General features: G+C 51.1%; 2 protein-coding genes across 3 annotated transcripts; both read right to left on the bottom strand.

The window, feature by feature from the left end:
- Positions 1 to 3,795: 3,795 nt before the first annotated feature.
- Positions 3,796 to 8,597, bottom strand: CCL16 (C-C motif chemokine ligand 16). Its single transcript, XM_068978504.1, has 3 exons — positions 8,412 to 8,597; positions 5,226 to 5,346; positions 3,796 to 4,823 (listed from the first exon to the last, which is right to left on the bottom strand). The coding sequence occupies exons 1-3, from the start codon at positions 8,479 to 8,481 to the stop codon at positions 4,712 to 4,714; spliced, it is 303 nt and encodes a 100-aa protein (XP_068834605.1). The 5' UTR covers positions 8,482 to 8,597; the 3' UTR covers positions 3,796 to 4,711.
- A 2,832-nt stretch (positions 8,598 to 11,429) lies between these two features.
- Positions 11,430 to 15,944, bottom strand: LOC138084300 (C-C motif chemokine 14-like). 2 transcript variants are annotated; one of them, XM_068978506.1, is made up of 3 exons: positions 15,774 to 15,944; positions 12,477 to 12,591; positions 11,430 to 12,006 (listed from the first exon to the last, which is right to left on the bottom strand). In XM_068978506.1, exons 1-3 carry the CDS (start codon positions 15,856 to 15,858, stop codon positions 11,922 to 11,924), a joined length of 285 nt encoding a protein of 94 aa, XP_068834607.1. In that variant the 5' UTR covers positions 15,859 to 15,944; the 3' UTR covers positions 11,430 to 11,921. The 2 variants fall into 2 exon arrangements, with proteins under 2 accessions (XP_068834607.1, XP_068834608.1); XM_068978507.1 differs by having other exon boundaries at positions 12,477 to 12,588.
- Between the last annotated feature and the right edge of the window lie 1,751 nt (positions 15,945 to 17,695).

The following is a 17,695-nucleotide window of genomic DNA, read 5'->3' as shown; positions in this document are numbered from 1 at the left end:
TGACGACTCTCAGTGGTTGCTTGCACACAGGTGCACGCACACGTGTTCTTCCCTATAGAGGGGAAATGCGTGCCCTTCTGGCTGGCCTCGAGAGGTTGCCTCGAAGGCTGAATAGCATTTCTTACAGGCCAGCCAGAGCTAGCTGCAGGACATCTGGTCATCTGGTCTAAATTCTCATAGCGCACAGGGGGGATGGTGTGCAGAGGGGATGCACGAGAGGGGATGTGCCAGCCAGGCTCCCAGACGCCAGGTAGAATGCTCCTTGTACTGCCCAGGGCTGCTTCCTTCCTTTCTTCCCTTCCTGACCCACCCACTGGTCCCCTCATGTTGCTGTGTGTGGCCTTCATCCCTTTCTACCCTTTTCTCTGACAGATGAGTGGAAAGCCTGCTGTTCCAGGCCTTATTGTCCACCCGCTACCAGTCACCTTGGTTCCACAAGGCTGACAGTCACATAAGCTGGCTAGGCATGCATTAATGTGGGTGAATCACTTTGATTGATCAGGCTGATCACGGTTGGGAGACACCTATGGATAAGAATGAGGAGGTCTTTCCTGGGAGTGCCTCTGTGTGCATAAGTGTTATGTTAAAAGCCAGGCATTTCTCTACCTTGAAAAGATTAAGACTAGCCCTTTGATGGACACAGAGGGGGAAGGGGAGGGTGGGATGAACTGGGAGTTCAGGTTTGACATAAACACATGACCATGTATGAAATAGATGGCTAGTGGAAACCTGTGTATCACAGGGAGCTCAGCTTGGTGCTCTGTGGTGATTTAGAGGGTGGGATGGGGTTGGGGTGGGAGGGAGTTTAAAGAGGAAAGGGATATACATATCCGTACAGCTGATTCACTTCATCGTACAGCAGAAACCAACATAATGTTGTAAAGCAATTATACTCCAATAAAAAACAAATAAAAAACCCCAACAACAACAGCAACAAAACAGCTGATTGCACCTGAGATAAGTTACTTTTGGTTCTAAACCACTGGGAGTTTCTGGCAAGTTTTGTTATTATGTGCTGGGATGAGAATTTGACTTTGTATACAGATTTTTCAGTTAGATTTTTGGACTGACATCTCAACTCTGAACTCTTTTGATAAGTTAAAAAAAAAAAAAAGATACATGATGACATGTCCACTCCAGCTTGCCAGAATCCTGGCCCCCGCCTGTGCTTCCTGTTTTCAGCCTCAGCTTGTCCTTCAGGCCTTTGAACTCGAGTTCCCTGATTTTGACCCTGGCGCTGGCTAAGGACTTTGAAACCTCCTGCTTGGCTGTGCACACCGATCGTGGTCTGGCTCCTGCGTCAGTCGAAGCCCTGCCACCTCTCCACGTTCACTCTGGCTCTGGCAAGCAAAGGTCCAGCCTGGCTATGTTGCATCTGTCGGTGATTCTGTCATCCCTGGGCTGTGAGCTCCTGGAGGATGTTTGATTACAGTCAGCTTTGATTGCAGGAATTGTAGAGAGAAATCCCTGGACCCAGAAGTAGGAGCTCACAGCCTGGGAGGGACGAGAAGGGAGCACTGACCTCTGTCCGGGACAAAGGGGAGGGTCGGAGTCTGAGGCCCTTACCTGCCCCAAGCTCCTGCCTGGCCAGCGTGGTGATTGACAGGTCAGTACAGAGTTAAGGTGTTTTTGGCACAAACAACAGAAACTAAGACCTGCTAACTCGAGCTCGTGTAAAGAAAAGGGGGCACCCAGACACCCGTGGACAGATTAATGAATGAGCAAAACAGGGTAGATACAGACAATGAAATGTCATTCAGGCCCAGCAAGGGATGAAATCCTGACAACATGCATACACTTTAGAAGTGTTGTGCTACGTGAAATAAGACGGTTACCAAAGGTCAAATACTATATGATTCCATTTATAAGAGGTACCTAGAGGAATCACGTTCATAGTGACAGAAAGTAGAATAGTGGTTCCTAAGGGCCAGTGGTCATGTATGGAGGTGAGAGTTGGACTGTGAAGAAGGCTGAGCGCTGAAGAATTGATGCTTTTGAACTGTGGTGTTGGAGAAGACTCTTGAGAGTCCCTTGGACTGCAAGGAGATCCAACCAGTCCATTCTGAAGGACATCAGCCCTGGGATTTCTTTGGAAGGAATGATGCTAAAGTGGAAGCTCCAGTACTTTGGCCACCTCATGCGAAGAGTTGACTCATTGGAAAAGACTCTGATGCTGGGAGGGATTGGGGGCAGGAGGAGAAGGGGACGACAGAGGATGAGATGGCTGGATGGCATCACTGACTTGATGGACGTGAGTGTGAGTGAACTCTGGGAGTTGGTGATGGACAGGGAGGCCTGGCGTGCTGCAATTCATGGGGTCGCAAAATGTCAGACACGACTGAGCAACTGAACTGAACTGCAATGAACTGAACTGAACTGAAGGGCTGGGGGGAGGGAGGAGGGGGAAGTTATTGTCTATGGGGAAGAGAGGTTTCAGTCTGGGGTGAGGAAAAAGTAGTGGTGATGGCTGCATGACAACGTGCCACTGAATTGTACACTTAAATACGGTAAGAATGTTGGGTACGTGTGGACACACACACAACAGAACTGACCTAAACCAACAAAAAGTTATCGCCGAGGTGCTAAGTGCCGCCATTGTCCTTTAGGAATTCAAACAAACAGACAGAACAAACAGGAATAGCGGGAAGCATGCTGGGGCATCTCATGGAACTGAGGTTAGCCAAACCTCCAAGCCTGGAGGAGGGACAGGGCAGCTCCAGGGGCTTCGGCGGACGAGTGCGTAGACCTCTTCCCTTGGGACAATGCTGCAGGGCTGGTTTCTCAGGTCCGAAGTTCATCTAAGAGAGAGTCTGCTTGGTCAGCTGGGTTAGCTTCAGTTGGGGTCGGGAAGCAGGGAGGCAGGATGATGTAGTACCACTGGGGGCCACTGGGGGCAGACTTGGGTCAGTTTAGCAGAATCCAAGTCATTGGAAGACCAGTGTTCCCAATGATCACTTCACCAAATTTCGTTTCTCTATATAGCTTTAGCGGAGAAGGCAATGGCACCCCACTCCAGTACTCTTGCCTGGAAAATCCCATGGACGGAGGAGCCTGGTAGGCTGCCGTCCATGGGGTCGCTAAGAGTCAAACACCACTGAGGGACTTCACTTTCACTTTTCACTTTCATGCATTGGAGAAGGCAATGGCAACCCACTCCAGTGTTCTTGCCTGGAGAATCCCAGGGACCGGGGGGGGGGGGGGGGGGGGAGCTGGTGGGCTGCCATCTATGGGGCCGCACAGAGTCGGACACGACTGAAGCGACTTAGCAGCATATAGCTTTAGTTGCCTGAATTTGCTTTGCCTTCACAACACCATTTTGGGGGAATGTTGGATTTTGTCTGAGTCCACTCCCTATTGTTGAGCTGGGGACAGAGAGGTAGGGAGGAGGGGAAAAAATAATCCATGTCTGGAAAAAAAATAAAGTGAAAGTGTTGGTCACTCAGTCATGTCCTACTCTTAGCGATCCATGGACGGTCACCTACCAGGCTCCTCTGTCTGTGGAATTCTCCAGGCAGGAATACTGGCTTCGAATGCCATTACCTTCTCCAGGGGATCTTTCCTAACCCAGGAATCGAAGCCAGGTCTCCTGCATTGCATTGCAGGCATATTCTTTACCATCTGAGACACCAGGGAAGCTCCCCACCTCTGGCCTCAGTGCCATGTGAAAGCTCCAGTTCCCCAATTGGAGAAATTTCCCCAGGGGAATGTGAGGACCCTGAAAAAACTGAGATTAAGTTTCTGCCATCTCAGCAGAAAGGAGGCAGGGAGTTAGAAACAAAGTTGGCAATAAAGGAAATTGTGTTTACTGAATGGTTGAGTTTTGGACCAGGACTTTTACCCCAGCCTAGCCAAATGCCCTTCCCTGTGCTATAAAGCTTGCAGTGGGAGAGACCTAGGGACTGACACCTCCTCCTTTGTTTCAGCACCATCTGCACCCACATCACCCTGGGGAAGACCCAATATTGGGGAATTCAGCAAAGCCTCAGCAACAGGGACAAAAAAAATTAGCATTTGACTAGTCCCATAAGAAAAGGTTAGGTTTTTTGTTTTTAATTTTTATTTATTTGGCTACCTTGGGTCTTAGTTTCGGCATGAGGGGATTTTTAGTTGCAATGTGTGGGATCTAGTCCCCTGACTGGGGATTGAACCTGGGCCCCTGCACTGGGAGCATGGGGTCCTAGCCACTGGACCCCCAGGGAAGTCCCAAACAGTTAGGTTTTAAAAGAAAAGCATCATAGAAGAAAAAAGAGATCTAGAAAAAGGATGAGTGTGGATAGGAGATGCTCAGAGTCCCGTGAGTCTCGTAATGAGCGGGAGGCCAGAGAGAGCCAGAGGTGGTTTGGCTGTTGGGAAGCAGGACGTGATCCTTCAGGGCGGGCTGGTGCATTGGAGGGAGGTGAGGGTCTGAAGCAGAACAAGGAGGAGGATGTGAAAGTGCTGTGCTGAGTGTAAAGAATGTATCCCTAGCCTCCCCCTCAACCTTGGCATTTCCTCCGGAGACTGAGAATATATTCGAAATGCTTTACTTTTTTGAATCTCTGGCCTCTTTCTCTGAAGGTGACTCTTGTCATTCAGTCCACAAGGTTGCCCGTGTTTTCACAGGGTTACCCCTTCCCCCCTGCCCCGTCGAACTTGGGCTCCATTGGAGGCCTGACCACCAGGGCGAGTTGTGGATCTGGGGTTGACCTTCCTCCCATCTGGTGATGTTAACCTAAGCCAACCTCCTGGAAGGCAGCAGAGGAAGTTTGGGATCCTTGATGTACTCTTGGACCCAGTCGTTTTCGGGGTTGGTACAGACCTCTCGTTTCCGCTTGGTGATGAAGCTGTGGGGGCAGAGTTAGACCGTCAGGGGCCCCGGAGGAGTTAGGGGTCCAGTCCACACGCCCCCACTTCTAGCTCACCGGGGGCTTGCCTCATGCCCTGTACCACCTCCCTCTCTGGCTTCTAGACCTCATCATCTCTTCTTTCAGCCCTTCTCCATTCAGCCTAGACCCTCAGGCTTGGGTTCCATTATAGCCACTGTTTCTTGGACCACTTGAACCGGCCACGCGCCTCTGTAAGTGGCAAAGTCTAGAACAAAATCCAGGCCTGTCTCGTGAGAGTCAAAGCCCGGGCCCTTAACTCGGGCTCCCCTGTTCTAGCATGGAGTCTTGGTTCTGTGTACCCCGATCCAGCCTTGGGCTCCCCTTCCCGCTCCCTGTAAATGTCTGCAGAACGGTGCTTACATGATTGCCGGCAGGTAACAGTTGAGGGCCTGTCTGTATCCCACCACCAGTTTTTTCGGCAATACTTTCTCATGATACTTCGGGCAGCAGGTGGGTGGGGGGTTCACCGACTCAGGAACTTCTGAGGGAATGACATTGAAAGCTGAGTTAAGAAGGTGGAGAGGGAGCCCATGGCTGCCCACCTCCATCTCCCATCTCTTGCATTTTGTCTGTTCTTGTGATGGCAAAGCCGTCTGTCAGCAGGGATTGATGGTAGCTTGATGGGTAACAGACAAGTGAAAAAGGTGAATCTTCTGTAGATTTTTCAGCCTCTGGACTGAGCTTCATGAAGTACAAAGGACTGAGGGGTTCACCTTTGCTGATGAACTTGACTGGGCAAACATGTATTGAGCTCCTATTACAAGCCAGGCTCCATGAGAGTTAGAACACGTGGAAGATACAGTCACTACTCCTGTGTCCCTTACACACCAGTCTGAGTGAAAAAGCAAAGTGAAAAGACAAACACTACAATCGAATGTGGTCTGGGATAGAGTAGAATTTGACGCAAGGGGCTATGGGAACAGAATTAGGAGCCCCTGAACCAGCCTGGGTGGTTGAGGAAGAAGTCCCGCAGCAGGTGGTGTCTGAGCTGATTCCTGAAGGAGGAGCAGGACTTAGGCAGACAGAGGGGTCATGGGATCTGAAGAAAGAAATGTATGGAGGCCTGCGGTGGGGGAAGCCCAGCGTGTCTGGGAGGATGGAGCAGTTCCAGGAGCCGCAGTGCAAGGTGGGAAGGAAGAAGTAGGAAGAGGATATTAAAGAGGGCGGGGAGGGCTGCGCCCCTTCTGAACTGTGTCGGGGAGCCTGGATTCTGTCCTAGAGACACCAGAGAAGCTGAGGTCGGTGGATGAGCAGGAGAAGTCAGGGCAAGGGGGAAAGGCTTGTATTTAAGTTTTGGGGCCAGACAGCATGGGTTGGAGTCTTGACTAAATGACTTGAATCACGGGCAAATTTCTTAACCTCTCTGGATGTCTTCACCCTTTAAAAGAAAGTCAAAAAGCTCTGTCCTACACAGTAGGGGAAGGAGAAGGCAGGATGAATTGAGACAGTAGCATTGACATATATACGCTGCTGCTGCTGCTAAGTCGCTTCAGTCGTGTCCGACTCTGTGCGACCCCATAGACGGCAGCCCACCAGGCTCCCCCGTCCCTGGGATTCTCCAGGCAAGGACACTGGAGTGGGTTGCCATTTCCTTCCCCAATGCATGAAAGTGAAAAGTGAAAGTGAATTCGCTCAGTCATGTCTGACCCTCAGCAACCCCATGGACTGCAGCCCACCAGGCTCCTCTGCCCATGGGGTTTTCCAGGCAAGAACACTGGAGTGGGTTGCCATGGCTCATGAGTAAAACAGGTAGCTGGTGTGAAGCCACTGTATAACCTAGGGCGCTCAGCTCAGTGCCCTGTGATGACCTAAAGTGGTGGGATGATGGGTGGGAGGGAGGCCCAAGAGGGGGAGGATGTATGCAAACATACAGCTGATTCACACTGCTGTACAGCAGGGACTGATACGACATTGTAAAACAATTATTCTGCAAGTATCAAAATATCCTATGCTGCGCTATAATGAAACAACATTTTAAAAGAATGCATATATATGTATAACCAAATCACTTTGCTGTATAACAGGAATTAACAGCATTGTAAATCAACTATACTTCAATAAAAATAAATCAATAATAAGACAAAAAAGTTATGTCCTAGGATCGTGGTGAGGATGAGTTGAGAAAATGCTTGTAAAACCCTTAACTCAGAGTCTGGTGTAGAAAGTGTCAGTGCTTGTGATTAAGAGCTGATGGTAGGGAGAATGGATACATGTATACATATGGCTGAGTTCCTTCCCTGTCCGCCTGAAACTGTCACAACATTGTTAATGGCTGTACTCCAATACAAAATAAAAACTTTCTTTTTTTTTTTAAAGAGCTAATGGTAGTAATGGCCACTCTACTGGCCTCGAAAGTGCTCTCTCTCCCTCTCTCTGACACTCCCAGGAGGCCAGACTTGGTTGGTTGGTAGCGCTGTGTCTCCCTTGAGCTCCCCTGACTGCTCATCACTCAAGGATATCACCTTCCCCAGCCCCCAGACCTGCAGAGTGCAAATCCCTGACACTTGCGTCCAGTAGGTGGCAAAGCCTGAGACGTCTCCAGGGCACCATTTGGCTGATCCATGCTTTGGCTGGGCCATTTTTCTTCCTGCCTGGCGTTCCCGAAGGGCACTATTGCCCCCTCCCACCCCCAGGCGGCACCTCTACCCACAGTGGCCCTGGTTCTTTAAGGCGACGTTTACAAGGACCAGGGGCGTCCTGAGAGTGTGTTGGCAGATTACACGGTCTGTGACCCTCGCTCCCCCAAGGGTTCACAAAGGCAGAACCCAGCCAGAATACGTGCCAAGGGCAGCCTTAGGGAGAAAGGAAGGGCTGGGGCCATTGAGGGTGGGTGTGAACTGAGAGATGGCCTGAGTCTCTGGTCCCTGGCCTGTCACCAGCGCTCATAAAGGCTCGTAGAGGCAGAGCCCATGCATCTGTCTCGTGGCTCCAAAGCCTTTCGATCTCCTCAACCCCTTTTCTCTTTTCTACAAACTTTCTAGCCCTAGGCTGGGAGATGGAGACAAGGGCCCAGAAATCCTCAAATGGCACATGTGGGCATCCCATTGGGGCGTCTCTCGGTTGCCATGGCAGTCCCAGAAATCTACAACAGACCCTGCCAGCAAGGGGTGTCTAGCTTCAGACTCCCCGTCCTGGGCTTAGCCCCAGACGTCGCTCCGCCGGCCTCCCTGACTCCCTCTGTCCGCCCTGCCAGAGCAGGCATGTCTTTCCCAACCCTCGCCTTTTGCCTCGCCTTCCTCCTCATCACGTACGTCTGTGATTGTCCCCTCTGCTCCTTCCTTGGCTCTTCCTCCCAAATGATCATTCCTGCTGTGTCCTCAGGACTCCTGACATGACCTCGACCCAGCTTCCTGAAACTGCCCAGCCCCAGCAGCTCTGCTCAGCTCGGCTCTGCTTGCCAGGGGCCGGTGGGCAGCAGCTACGGGTGCAGGCGGGGAGGGGGCCTGGGGCTGATGACGGAGGCCTGAGAGCACTCTTGGCATCACCTCGCGGCCTGCTCCCTGTTCCCTTGCCTCAGTACCGCCCCTCAGGGGCAGGTGGACTCACTTGGCTGACTGTGAACAGCAGAAGTGATGGTGAGGATGAGGAGAAAGAGGGCAGCCACGGAGACCTTCATCCTCTCAGTGGGCAGTCAGGCTCCGGGGGAGGCTGGGCGGACACAGTCTCCTTCCTTGCTGGTCACCCACGCGGGGCCCTCAGCTCTCTGGACTCTGACCAGTTCAGAGTGGGCGGAGGAGGAGAGACGACGGTCCTCCCTTCTTGTTTGCTGAAAGGGAGGGCAGTGGAGGGCGGGGTCTGGTGCACAGTTGAATTTGCTAATATTTGCAGCTGCATGAAGGAAAAGAGAAAGAGAAGGTGTGGAGAATGTGCTCTGGGTGTCAGCTCCCTTCAGGCCCTATTTTACTTAAACTTCACAGAGGGGAGTAAAGACTTTATTCCCATTTTGCAGATGAGGCCCCTGAGGCTTAGAGAGGCTAAATTAAACTCACGTGGGTAGGAGGCAGATGCTGTTTAGTCGCTAAATTGACTTGACTCTTTGTGGCCCCATGGACTGTAACCCACCAGGCTCCTCTGTCTGTGGGATTCTCCAGGTCAGAATACTGAAATGGGTTACCATGCCCCCCTCCAGGGGATCTTCTGGACCCAGGGACTGAACCTAAGTCTCCTACATTGACAGGCGGATTCTTTACCAAGGAGCCAGATAGGCAGTCCTGAAAACAGAATCTGTGTGGCTTCATCGTGTTCCCTGCCCCCATCTCTACTTTGGGAAAGAAGAGGGAGGGTTGAACCGACCTTTTCCCCAGGTGATCAGTCTTCGGGAGGCCAACAGAAAGCAGGGTTAGAGAGAGCACAGACTGAGGCAAGGGTAGGGTTTAGTGACCTCGGAAAAGAGTGTCCCCCTCGCCCCCTGTCCGAGGACACACGATGGAACTCACACTTTCTTGTTGCAGATTATGCCACTGATACTCTTCCCCCAATTCCTAAGTGCCAGATCTTTGTTTGCTGAAACATTTGTCTCATTTGTCGATGCTCTCGTTTACCTCTTTGGACCTTGGACTGGGAACCAGTTTCAGGTCTAATCAGCTGATCCCTCCTGGGTGCCCTTGTGTGTGCGGGTAAAGCCTCCAGTCATGTCCAACTCTTTGCGACCCCATGGACTGTAGCCCACCAGGCTCCTCTGTCCTTCGGACTCTCCAGGCAAGAATACTGGAGTGGGTTGCCGTATCCTCTTCCAGGGGATCTTCCTAACCCAGGGATCAAACCAGCTTCTCTTGGGTCTCCAGCATTGGCAGGTGAGTTTTTTACCCCTAGCACCACCTGGGAAGCCTGGGTACCCTCAGTGTGGGTTAATCCAATCTGCCACCGTGGCCAATCATGGCCAGCAGAGGGCCGTCCAACACGGTGAACCTGACAACCTGCTTCTGGGTCCTAGAGTTCCAGCTTCTGCCCTTGGCTTTGGCTAAAGCTGGACCTGCCCCCTCGGGCTTCCCTGGAGGCTCAACGATAAAGAATCCGCCTGCAATGCAGGAGTCACAGGAGACGCAGGTTCAATCCCTGGGTAGGGAAGATACCCTGGAGGAGGGCATGGCAACCCACTCCAGTAGAGGGGCTTGGTGGGCTACAAAGTGACTTAGCGTGGGCCCGTGGACCTGTCCCTCAGTATGTTCTCTTTTCAGACTGCCTCAGAACCCTGTTCCAGGCTGAAGGCAGCTTTCAGAGAAGAAATGAAAGAGAGGATTTGCTCTTTGATGGACTGTGACCTCTAGAGGCATGAGGGAGTGTTTCAGGAGATGGGAGTTGTGGGGGGGCTAGGAGAAGGCGATGGTACCCCACTCCAGTACTCTTGCCTGGACAATCCCACGGACAGAGGAGCCTGGTAGGCTGCAGTCCATGTTGTCGTGAAGAGCCGGACACAACTGAGTGACTTCACTTTCACTTTTCACTTTCATGCATTGGAGAAGGAAACGGCAACCCACTCCAGTGTTCTTGCCTGGAGAATCCCAGGGACGGCGGAACCTGGTGGGCTGCTGTCTATGGGGTCACACAGAGTCAGACACGACTGAAGTGACTTAGCAGCAGTAGCAGTGGGGAAACAAGGACGTCAAAAATCCTTGCGGGTCTTGCTGTTTGGCAAGATTGCTTATAAAATAGGGGAAAGCAGGCAATGCAATTAGTCCTGGTGGGTTCAAGGCAGTTAGTGGTGGTAAAGCTGTGGCTTCTTATGAGGGTAGAGGGTAGGTATACGAGATACCCCCTTAACCTCTGTGTGTGGAGGAGAGGAGGTGTGAGGAAGCCTGCTGTGCCTTTGCTGTGCAGGCACCCACTTGGTCTTTGTGGAGGGCTGGAGACCAGGGAGGGTGGTCATAGGGTCTACACTGGGTGTGCTCTTCCTCTGCGTATGCAGAGCTCCTTGAACCTGGAAGATGGGTCTGAGAGCCTTTGGGGTCAGCTGGAGCATAAGCTTCCTCTTGGTTCCTTTCTCATTCCATCTATCCACCCACCCACCATCCATTCATCCACCCATCTATGCATTCATCCATCCACCCATTCATCCACATCCACTATCCATCCATCCATCCAGCCACCCATCTATCCATCCATCCATTTATGCATCCATCCACTCATTCACCCACCATCCATCCATCCATCCACTGATCTATTCATCTGTTTATCCACCCATCCATCTATGCACCATCCATTCATTCATCTATGCATTCATCCATCCACCCACTCATCCACCATCCACTATCCATCCATCTAGGCGTGCATGCATCCATCTATCCACCCACCCACCCATCCACCACTCATCCAGCCATCTACCACTCATCCATCCACTTCCTGAGCACCTGATGTGGGCCAGACTTTTTGCTATGCCTTGTGGGGTACACAGAAATGAATAAAACAATATAGTGCAACCTGATGTGTGTATGTGGATGGGGAAGAATTGGATAAAATTTGTCCATCAATCATTCCTGTCTTAGCCCGCAGGGACAAAGGCCTTGGGACCAGCACAGAAAAAGACTATGGAACTTGACTGTTATAGAGAGGCCTTTAATGAAGATTTAGCTGCAAAATCAAGCTTTCCTTGTGAAGCTTAAATAAATGAATGCACATAGATGGCTTTAGCAGGGTGCTTGGACGATGGAGGTGCTACAAAAATGGTATCTGTTTTTATTGTGGTCATTACTGTCTCCAGGTAGCCTTTACACAGCATGTCTTCCTCACTTCCTGCTCAGTTTCTCTCTACCTCCTTGGCAGACCTGACCCTTTTTTTTTTTTTTTTTTGCACCAGGCTCTGGCCAAACATGAGGCTGAGAGTGACACCCTGAGCTGCCTGGCCAGAGCATGCATGGCTGGGCTCATCAGGGTCCTCAAGTCCGCTGCCAGCGGGGAAATTTAGCAGAAATGAATGAGGGCAGGGAAGGGCCTGACTGGTCTTTAATTCAAGTCAGGGCAGCTCCCAGGAGGCGGCTGGGGCTGAGTTGGGAGGAGGGGAGTGGGGTTCAAGCCCTTCTCTTTAAATCCCGAGCTGTGTTCTTCTCCATTCCTTCTGGGTCACTCCTCCAGTTCCTTGATATAGTCCCGGACCCAGCCATCACGGGGGTTGGCACAGATGTAATGGCCCTTCTTGGTGATGAAGCTGTGGAACAAGAGGGGAGAAGGATGACCAACCGAGGCTCTGGGAGCCAGGAAGCGAGAGCCAGCCCTTCCTTCTTCACAGATTCCTCATCCCACCCAGACTGGTTCCCCTTCCTTAGTTAGAGGCAGCCCAGGGCCAATGTCTTTTCTGATACACCCTCCAGCTCCTCAGGGCCACTTAGACCCATCCCGGCTCCGTGCCCCACCCAGGAGGTGTCCCTTGCCTCCCCTCCCCTCCCCCCCACATCCTCATCCATGGGCCCAGCTTCCTCCTGGCCCCAGCAGGGCCCCCCGAAAGCCCCGGAGCCCCAAGTCTGCTCCCCCCACCCCACCCCATGCTGCTTCTTTCTATGGACACAGCTGAGAGCACTCCGGGGAGCACCATCCTGCGTTCTCCCCCTGCCCTCCCCCACCGTGCTCCCAGCCCTACGGGCTCCCCCTCCCCCAGGGCGGTGTGTGGGTGCCACCTACACGATCCCAGGCTTGGAGCACTGGCTGCTGGTCTCATAATAGCTTGCAATGCGCTGCCAGGGGACTGCCCGGCTCACGTAGGTGAGGCAGCACTCGGCAGGGTGGTAAGGTCCTCCTGAGGAGAAAGAGGGGAGCGAAGCTGAGATCAGGGTGCTCGTTAAAGATGTGGGGTGCTGGCTGCCTCTGGAACCCTAGGGGGTGGAGGAGGGAAGGAAGGAGAGCACCCCAGAATTCAGAGAGAGGGCTGTAGAAAAAGCTCAGTCCCCTGGCCTCCCTCTCAGTCTAACCCCTGGGCTCCTCTTTCTCTCCTCCTTCATCACTGATCACCCTGCCTCCCTTTCTCTCACCCCCATGGAGTCCTTTACCAAAGTCGCCCCATGGACTGTAGCCTGCCAGGCTCCCCTGTCCATGGACTCCTGCAGGCCAGAATACTGGAGTGGGTTTCCCATTCCCTTCTCCAGGGGATCTTCCCTGACCCAGGGATCACACCCAGGTCTCCTGCATTGCAGGCAGATTATTTACCATCTGAGCCACCAGGGAAGCTATATTGTCATGAGCCCCCCTGCTCTAAACCAGCCAGCTTCCTGACCCCACATTAGACAAAAATACCCGTCCTATAGCATCCTAACCAACCACCTAACAGCACCCTTCTAGCAGGAAGTTTCTTTGTCTTGAGGCTATAAAAATTGGCTACCAGCCCATGAAAGGCACTGTCTCTGTCTTGAGCCAGCCCACTGGTCTAACAGCACCTCCTGCTCTAGTAAACTCTCTTCTCCTCTCATTCTGCCTCATGTCTGGAAATTCTTTTCCAACCTGCGCATAGACCACGACAATTGCCACCCCACCCCCAAAGGACTGGCTGATGACTTTGAACTCTGGATGGAAGAGCAGCCAAGTCCAGATCTCAGTGAGCACACAGCATCCCTGGGGAGAAGGGTTGTTAGGAGGAAAAATATCCCAATACGATTGGGAATGCAGATCTTATCCCTCCCAATGCCCCTATCCTACCTGATCCCCACTGAACCCACACCCTGCCAAGAGGGCAGAATGCCCACACCAAGCCCCACGGACAATGGCCAGGGAGTTAGGACTCCCAGATCTAACCCCACCCAGCCTCTGCTGGCTTTGCACCCATCACCCTCACATCTTGTCATCTGTGAACAAGGCGGCTGACTGCATTGGCGGCTGACTGCATTGGCGGTTAACTGCATTGGTGGTTGACTGCATTTTACACACAGCTTCCTGGAGGCACAGAGGTGCTTGGGAGCTGAGTCACGGTTATAAGACCCCATCTGCCGTTTTTCCCGTTTTACATTTGGGGCTTCCTGTGTAAGGTTTTGCTGGAAGAAAAGTTTTCTTGATCTAAAACACTTAAAAAATCACTGTATTTTTCAGTTATTTTTTGATTCTAAAATTTCATGGCTCTTGTAGGAGGTGCAAGGGGGTGACAACAAAGTCACACCAAGATTGAATTACAGGGGCAGCAGGGGAGGGGTCTCAGCTCAAGGGCCTTGAAGTTAGGGGGTGCAGTGGTTGGGGCCGTCATGTTATGTGACCAACCTGGACAGAAATGTGAGTGTGCACAGCGATGGCCTCGGGGTCACCGAGGTGCTCGGGTGGCAAGGGAAGGGCTGGTCATCTTATTCAGTGCCATCTCCAGCAGCACTCTCACCCGCTAAAGAGTGGAATAAGGAACCCCCTGGTCCCTGAGAACCACGTCACTGCATTCCTCTGAGCTGCTCAGTGACTCCTCAGATAAGCAAAGCAAACTGTCCCCATTCCACCCAGTTTAGTCTAGCTTTATTTCAACAGCCTTCTATGTTTCCCCTCAGTTTCTAAAAAGGGAATGAGGTAAAACTGCAGAGTGAGGAATAGCATGGGTTGCCTGGAAAGGCAGCTCTTCCGAAGAAACAAGCTGAAAAATGTGGCTTAGGGGACTGGTCCTGGGCAATGTGAGGATGCAATCAGTTTAAGAGGACACCAGACACAATGGAATACTACTCAGCCATAAAAAGAATGAAATATTGCCATTTGCAGCCACCTGGTTGGACTTGGAGGGCATTATGCTAAGTGATTCCCTGATAGTTCGGTTGGTAAAGAATCTGCCTGCAATGCAGGAGACCCCCGTTCGATTCCTGGGCCGGGAAGATCCACTGGAGAGCGATAGGCTACCCACTCCAGTATTCTTGGGCTTCCCTTGCAGCTCAGCTGGTAGAGAATCTGCCTGCAATGCGGGAGAATTGGGTTTGATCCCTTGATTGGAAGATCCCCTGAAGAAGGGAAAGGCTACCCATTCTGGCCTGGAGAATTCCACGGACTATATCCTTGGGGTTGCAAAGAGTAGGACACGACCAGTGACTTTCACAGCAACAGAGCATGCTAAGTGAAATGTCAGACAGAGAAAAATAAACACAGTATCATATCCTTACATGCAAAATCTAAAAAACACAGCAAACAAGTGAATAGAGCAAAAAAGAAAGAGATTCACAGATATAGAGAACAATAGTGTTTACCAGTAGGGAGAAGGAAGAGGGGAGGGGCAAAGTTGGGCTAGGGGATTAAGACGTACAAACAATTAAGTATAAAATAAGCTACAAGGATACATTATACAACACAGGGAATATAGTCAATATTTTATAACTATAAATTGAATATGATCTTTAAAAATTATGAATCACTATATTAAACACCCTAAGTAATATAACCTTGTGTATGCATACGTGCTAAGTTACTTCAGTTGTGTCTGACTTTTTGTGATGCTATGGACTGTAGCCCACCAGACTCCTCTGTCCATGGGATTTCCCAGGCAAGAGTACTGGAGTGGGTTGCCGTATCCTCTTCCAAGGGATCTTCCCCACCCAGGGATTCAACCCAAGTTTCTTGCATCTCCTGGCAGTGGGGTTCTTTACCACTGGCACCACCTGGGAAGTCTATACAACCTTGTATAGCAACTATGTTGTTATTTAGTCACTAAATAGTATCTGACTCTTTGCGACCCCTGGATTGTAACCGGCCAGGTTCCTCTGTCCGTGGGATTCTCCAGGCAAGAATACTAGAGTGGGTTGCCATGTTTTCCTCTAGGGGATCTCCCTGATCCAGGGATTAAACCCGCCTCTCCTGTTTGGCAGGTGGATTCTTTACCGCTGAACCACCTGGGGAGCCCACAGCAATCATACTTCAGTAATAAAGAAAAGCAGACACTAGACCTCCTTCTGGAGCCCCTTTCTCTTTGCATCCCAGCAACCTGGCTCCTGCTTGCTATCCCACAGGGACCAGGTTGGAAGGTGTTGCACTCACTTGAAGAGAATTCATTCTTGGACCCAAGGGCCACAGAGATGCTGAGGAGGACGAGGAAGGAGACGGCTGCCATGGAGACCTTCATCCTCCCGTGGAGGAGCAGCTGCAGGGGCAGAGGTAGCCGGGTAGGGGCTTCAGGGGCTCCCGGGCTTTGGAAGTTTTGAGAAATGTTCATCGAGACAATTTTTTTTTTTTTCAGTAAGGGAACTAGGATTTCAAAGGGAAGTAGGAAGCAGTAGATCCCTCAGCGATTTCACATCCTGCACATGTGTTGAGGGTGGAGTGAAGGAAGCCTGGAGAGCCAAGATTTCAGAGAGGAAATTAACCTCCACCCTAGTGGGAATATGTTTAACCCTGTTCTATTGCCACATTTTAGATATGATTTTTAATTTTTTATCCCACGCTCAGCTGCATAGTCGTATCTGACTCTTTGTGACCCCATGGACTGTAGCCCACTAGGCTCCTCTGTCCATGGGATCCTCCAGGCAAGAATACTGGAGTGGGTTGCCCGGGGATCTTCCTGACCCAGGGATCGAACCCACGTCTCCTGCATCTCCTGCATTGGCAGGCGGATTCTTTACCACTGAGCAACTTGGGAAGCCCTGTTTAACCCTCTGACAGAAGCCTTTCATTAGTCATAGAAAGACCACGAGCCCAGTGGGGAGGGGAGACTGGCTCAGCCTTAGCTCAAGATCTCAAGGCTGGGATATGTCCTGTACTTAGCTCTGGTTCCAGGCCCCAGAACAAGGCTGTATGGGGGCCAGAGGTCAGAGGGGATTTGGGGTAACAGGATAAGGCCTCCAGTCTTGGAAATCCTCACTTAAGCTCTTCAGCAGAATCTTTGGCTCCCAACCTCATCTTCCCTCCTTCACTGTCCCCTGGGGGTGAAGAAGTGCCATGGTGCTCAGTAGATAATTTATTTAACAAGCTTTATACTTTAATATGGGGGTTCCCAGGTGGTGCTAGTGGTAAAGAACCTGCTTGCCAATACAGGAGACATAAGAGACGTGGGTTTGATCCCTGGATCAGGAACATCCCCTGGAGGAGGGTATGGCAGCCCACTCCAGTATTCTTGCCTGGAGAATCCCATGGACAGATGATACAGTCCATAGGGTTGTAAAGAGCTGGACTTGACTGAAGCAACCTTGGGTGCACACACACACTCTTTAACACACACTAGCTGTTGTCCCAAATGCTTCATGAATATTAGGCATTTTAAACCTTATATTAGCAGTTGAGGAAACTGAGGCACAAAAAGCATCCATAGCTTGCCCAAGCTCTGACAGTTGATAAGTGGAATCAGGCTTCAAACTCTGATCGGGTAGTCTGGTTCCCAAGTCTATTTTTTTTTTTTTTTTTAAATATTTATCTAATCATTTGGCTGTACTGAGTCTTAGTTGCGGCGTGCAGGATCTTTGATCCTCATAGTGGCGCATGAGATGTTTAGTTGTGGCATGAGGAATTTTCAATTGTGGCATGTGGGACCTAGTTTCCTGACAAAGGGATGGAACCCAGGCCCCCTACATTAGGAGCATGGAGTCTTAACCACTGGACCACTAGGGAAGTCTTCCAAGTCTGTGTTCTTAACACTATGCTATGGAGAAGAACTATGGGAGTCCCAATCCAGCGGTCTCTAAAATCGTCCTGCTTGGTTTGGCTTCTCTATAAAATCTTTAGTCTGAGACATTTCTGAGTTCAGGGAGTAGATCTCTTTGGGACCTTCTCCCGGTTTCTGACTTCATGACAGAGAAGCTTAATGGGAACCTAGAAGATGCCTTATTTGGGGTTCAGTTCAGTTTAGTTGCTTAGTTGTGTCTGACGCTTTGCAACCCCATGGACTGCAGCACGCCAGGCCTCCCTGTCCATCACCAAATCCCAGAGCCTGCTCAAACTCATGTCCATCGAGTCAGTGATGCCATCCA

Source organism: Capricornis sumatraensis, chromosome 8, assembly GCF_032405125.1.
Source record: "Capricornis sumatraensis isolate serow.1 chromosome 8, serow.2, whole genome shotgun sequence".
Taxonomy (NCBI): Eukaryota; Metazoa; Chordata; class Mammalia; order Artiodactyla; family Bovidae; genus Capricornis; species Capricornis sumatraensis.
The sequence above is the reverse complement of the archived record's forward strand: the minus strand, read 5'-3'. Positions and strand labels throughout refer to the sequence as shown.

What these genes read in the sequence shown, in the direction of transcription:
- CCL16 (XM_068978504.1), bottom strand. Translation starts at nt 8,481, where the DNA reads ATGAAGGTCTCCGTGGCTGCCCTCTTTCTCCTCATCCTCACCATCACT. An exon ending in TGCTGTTCACAGTCAGCCAA is followed by an intron (nt 5,347 to 8,411) that starts GTGAGTCCACCT and finishes TCATTCCCTCAG; the next exon opens with AAGTTCCTGAGTCGGTGAAC. An exon ending in TGTTACCTGCCGGCAATCAT is followed by an intron (nt 4,824 to 5,225) that starts GTAAGCACCGTT and finishes CTGCCCCCACAG; the next exon opens with CTTCATCACCAAGCGGAAAC.
- LOC138084300 (XM_068978506.1), bottom strand. Translation starts at nt 15,858, where the DNA reads ATGAAGGTCTCCATGGCAGCCGTCTCCTTCCTCGTCCTCCTCAGCATC. An exon ending in CAAGAATGAATTCTCTTCAA is followed by an intron (nt 12,592 to 15,773) that starts GTGAGTGCAACA and finishes CTTTCTCCTCAG; the next exon opens with GAGGACCTTACCACCCTGCC. An exon ending in TGCTCCAAGCCTGGGATCGT is followed by an intron (nt 12,007 to 12,476) that starts GTAGGTGGCACC and finishes CTTGTTCCACAG; the next exon opens with CTTCATCACCAAGAAGGGCC.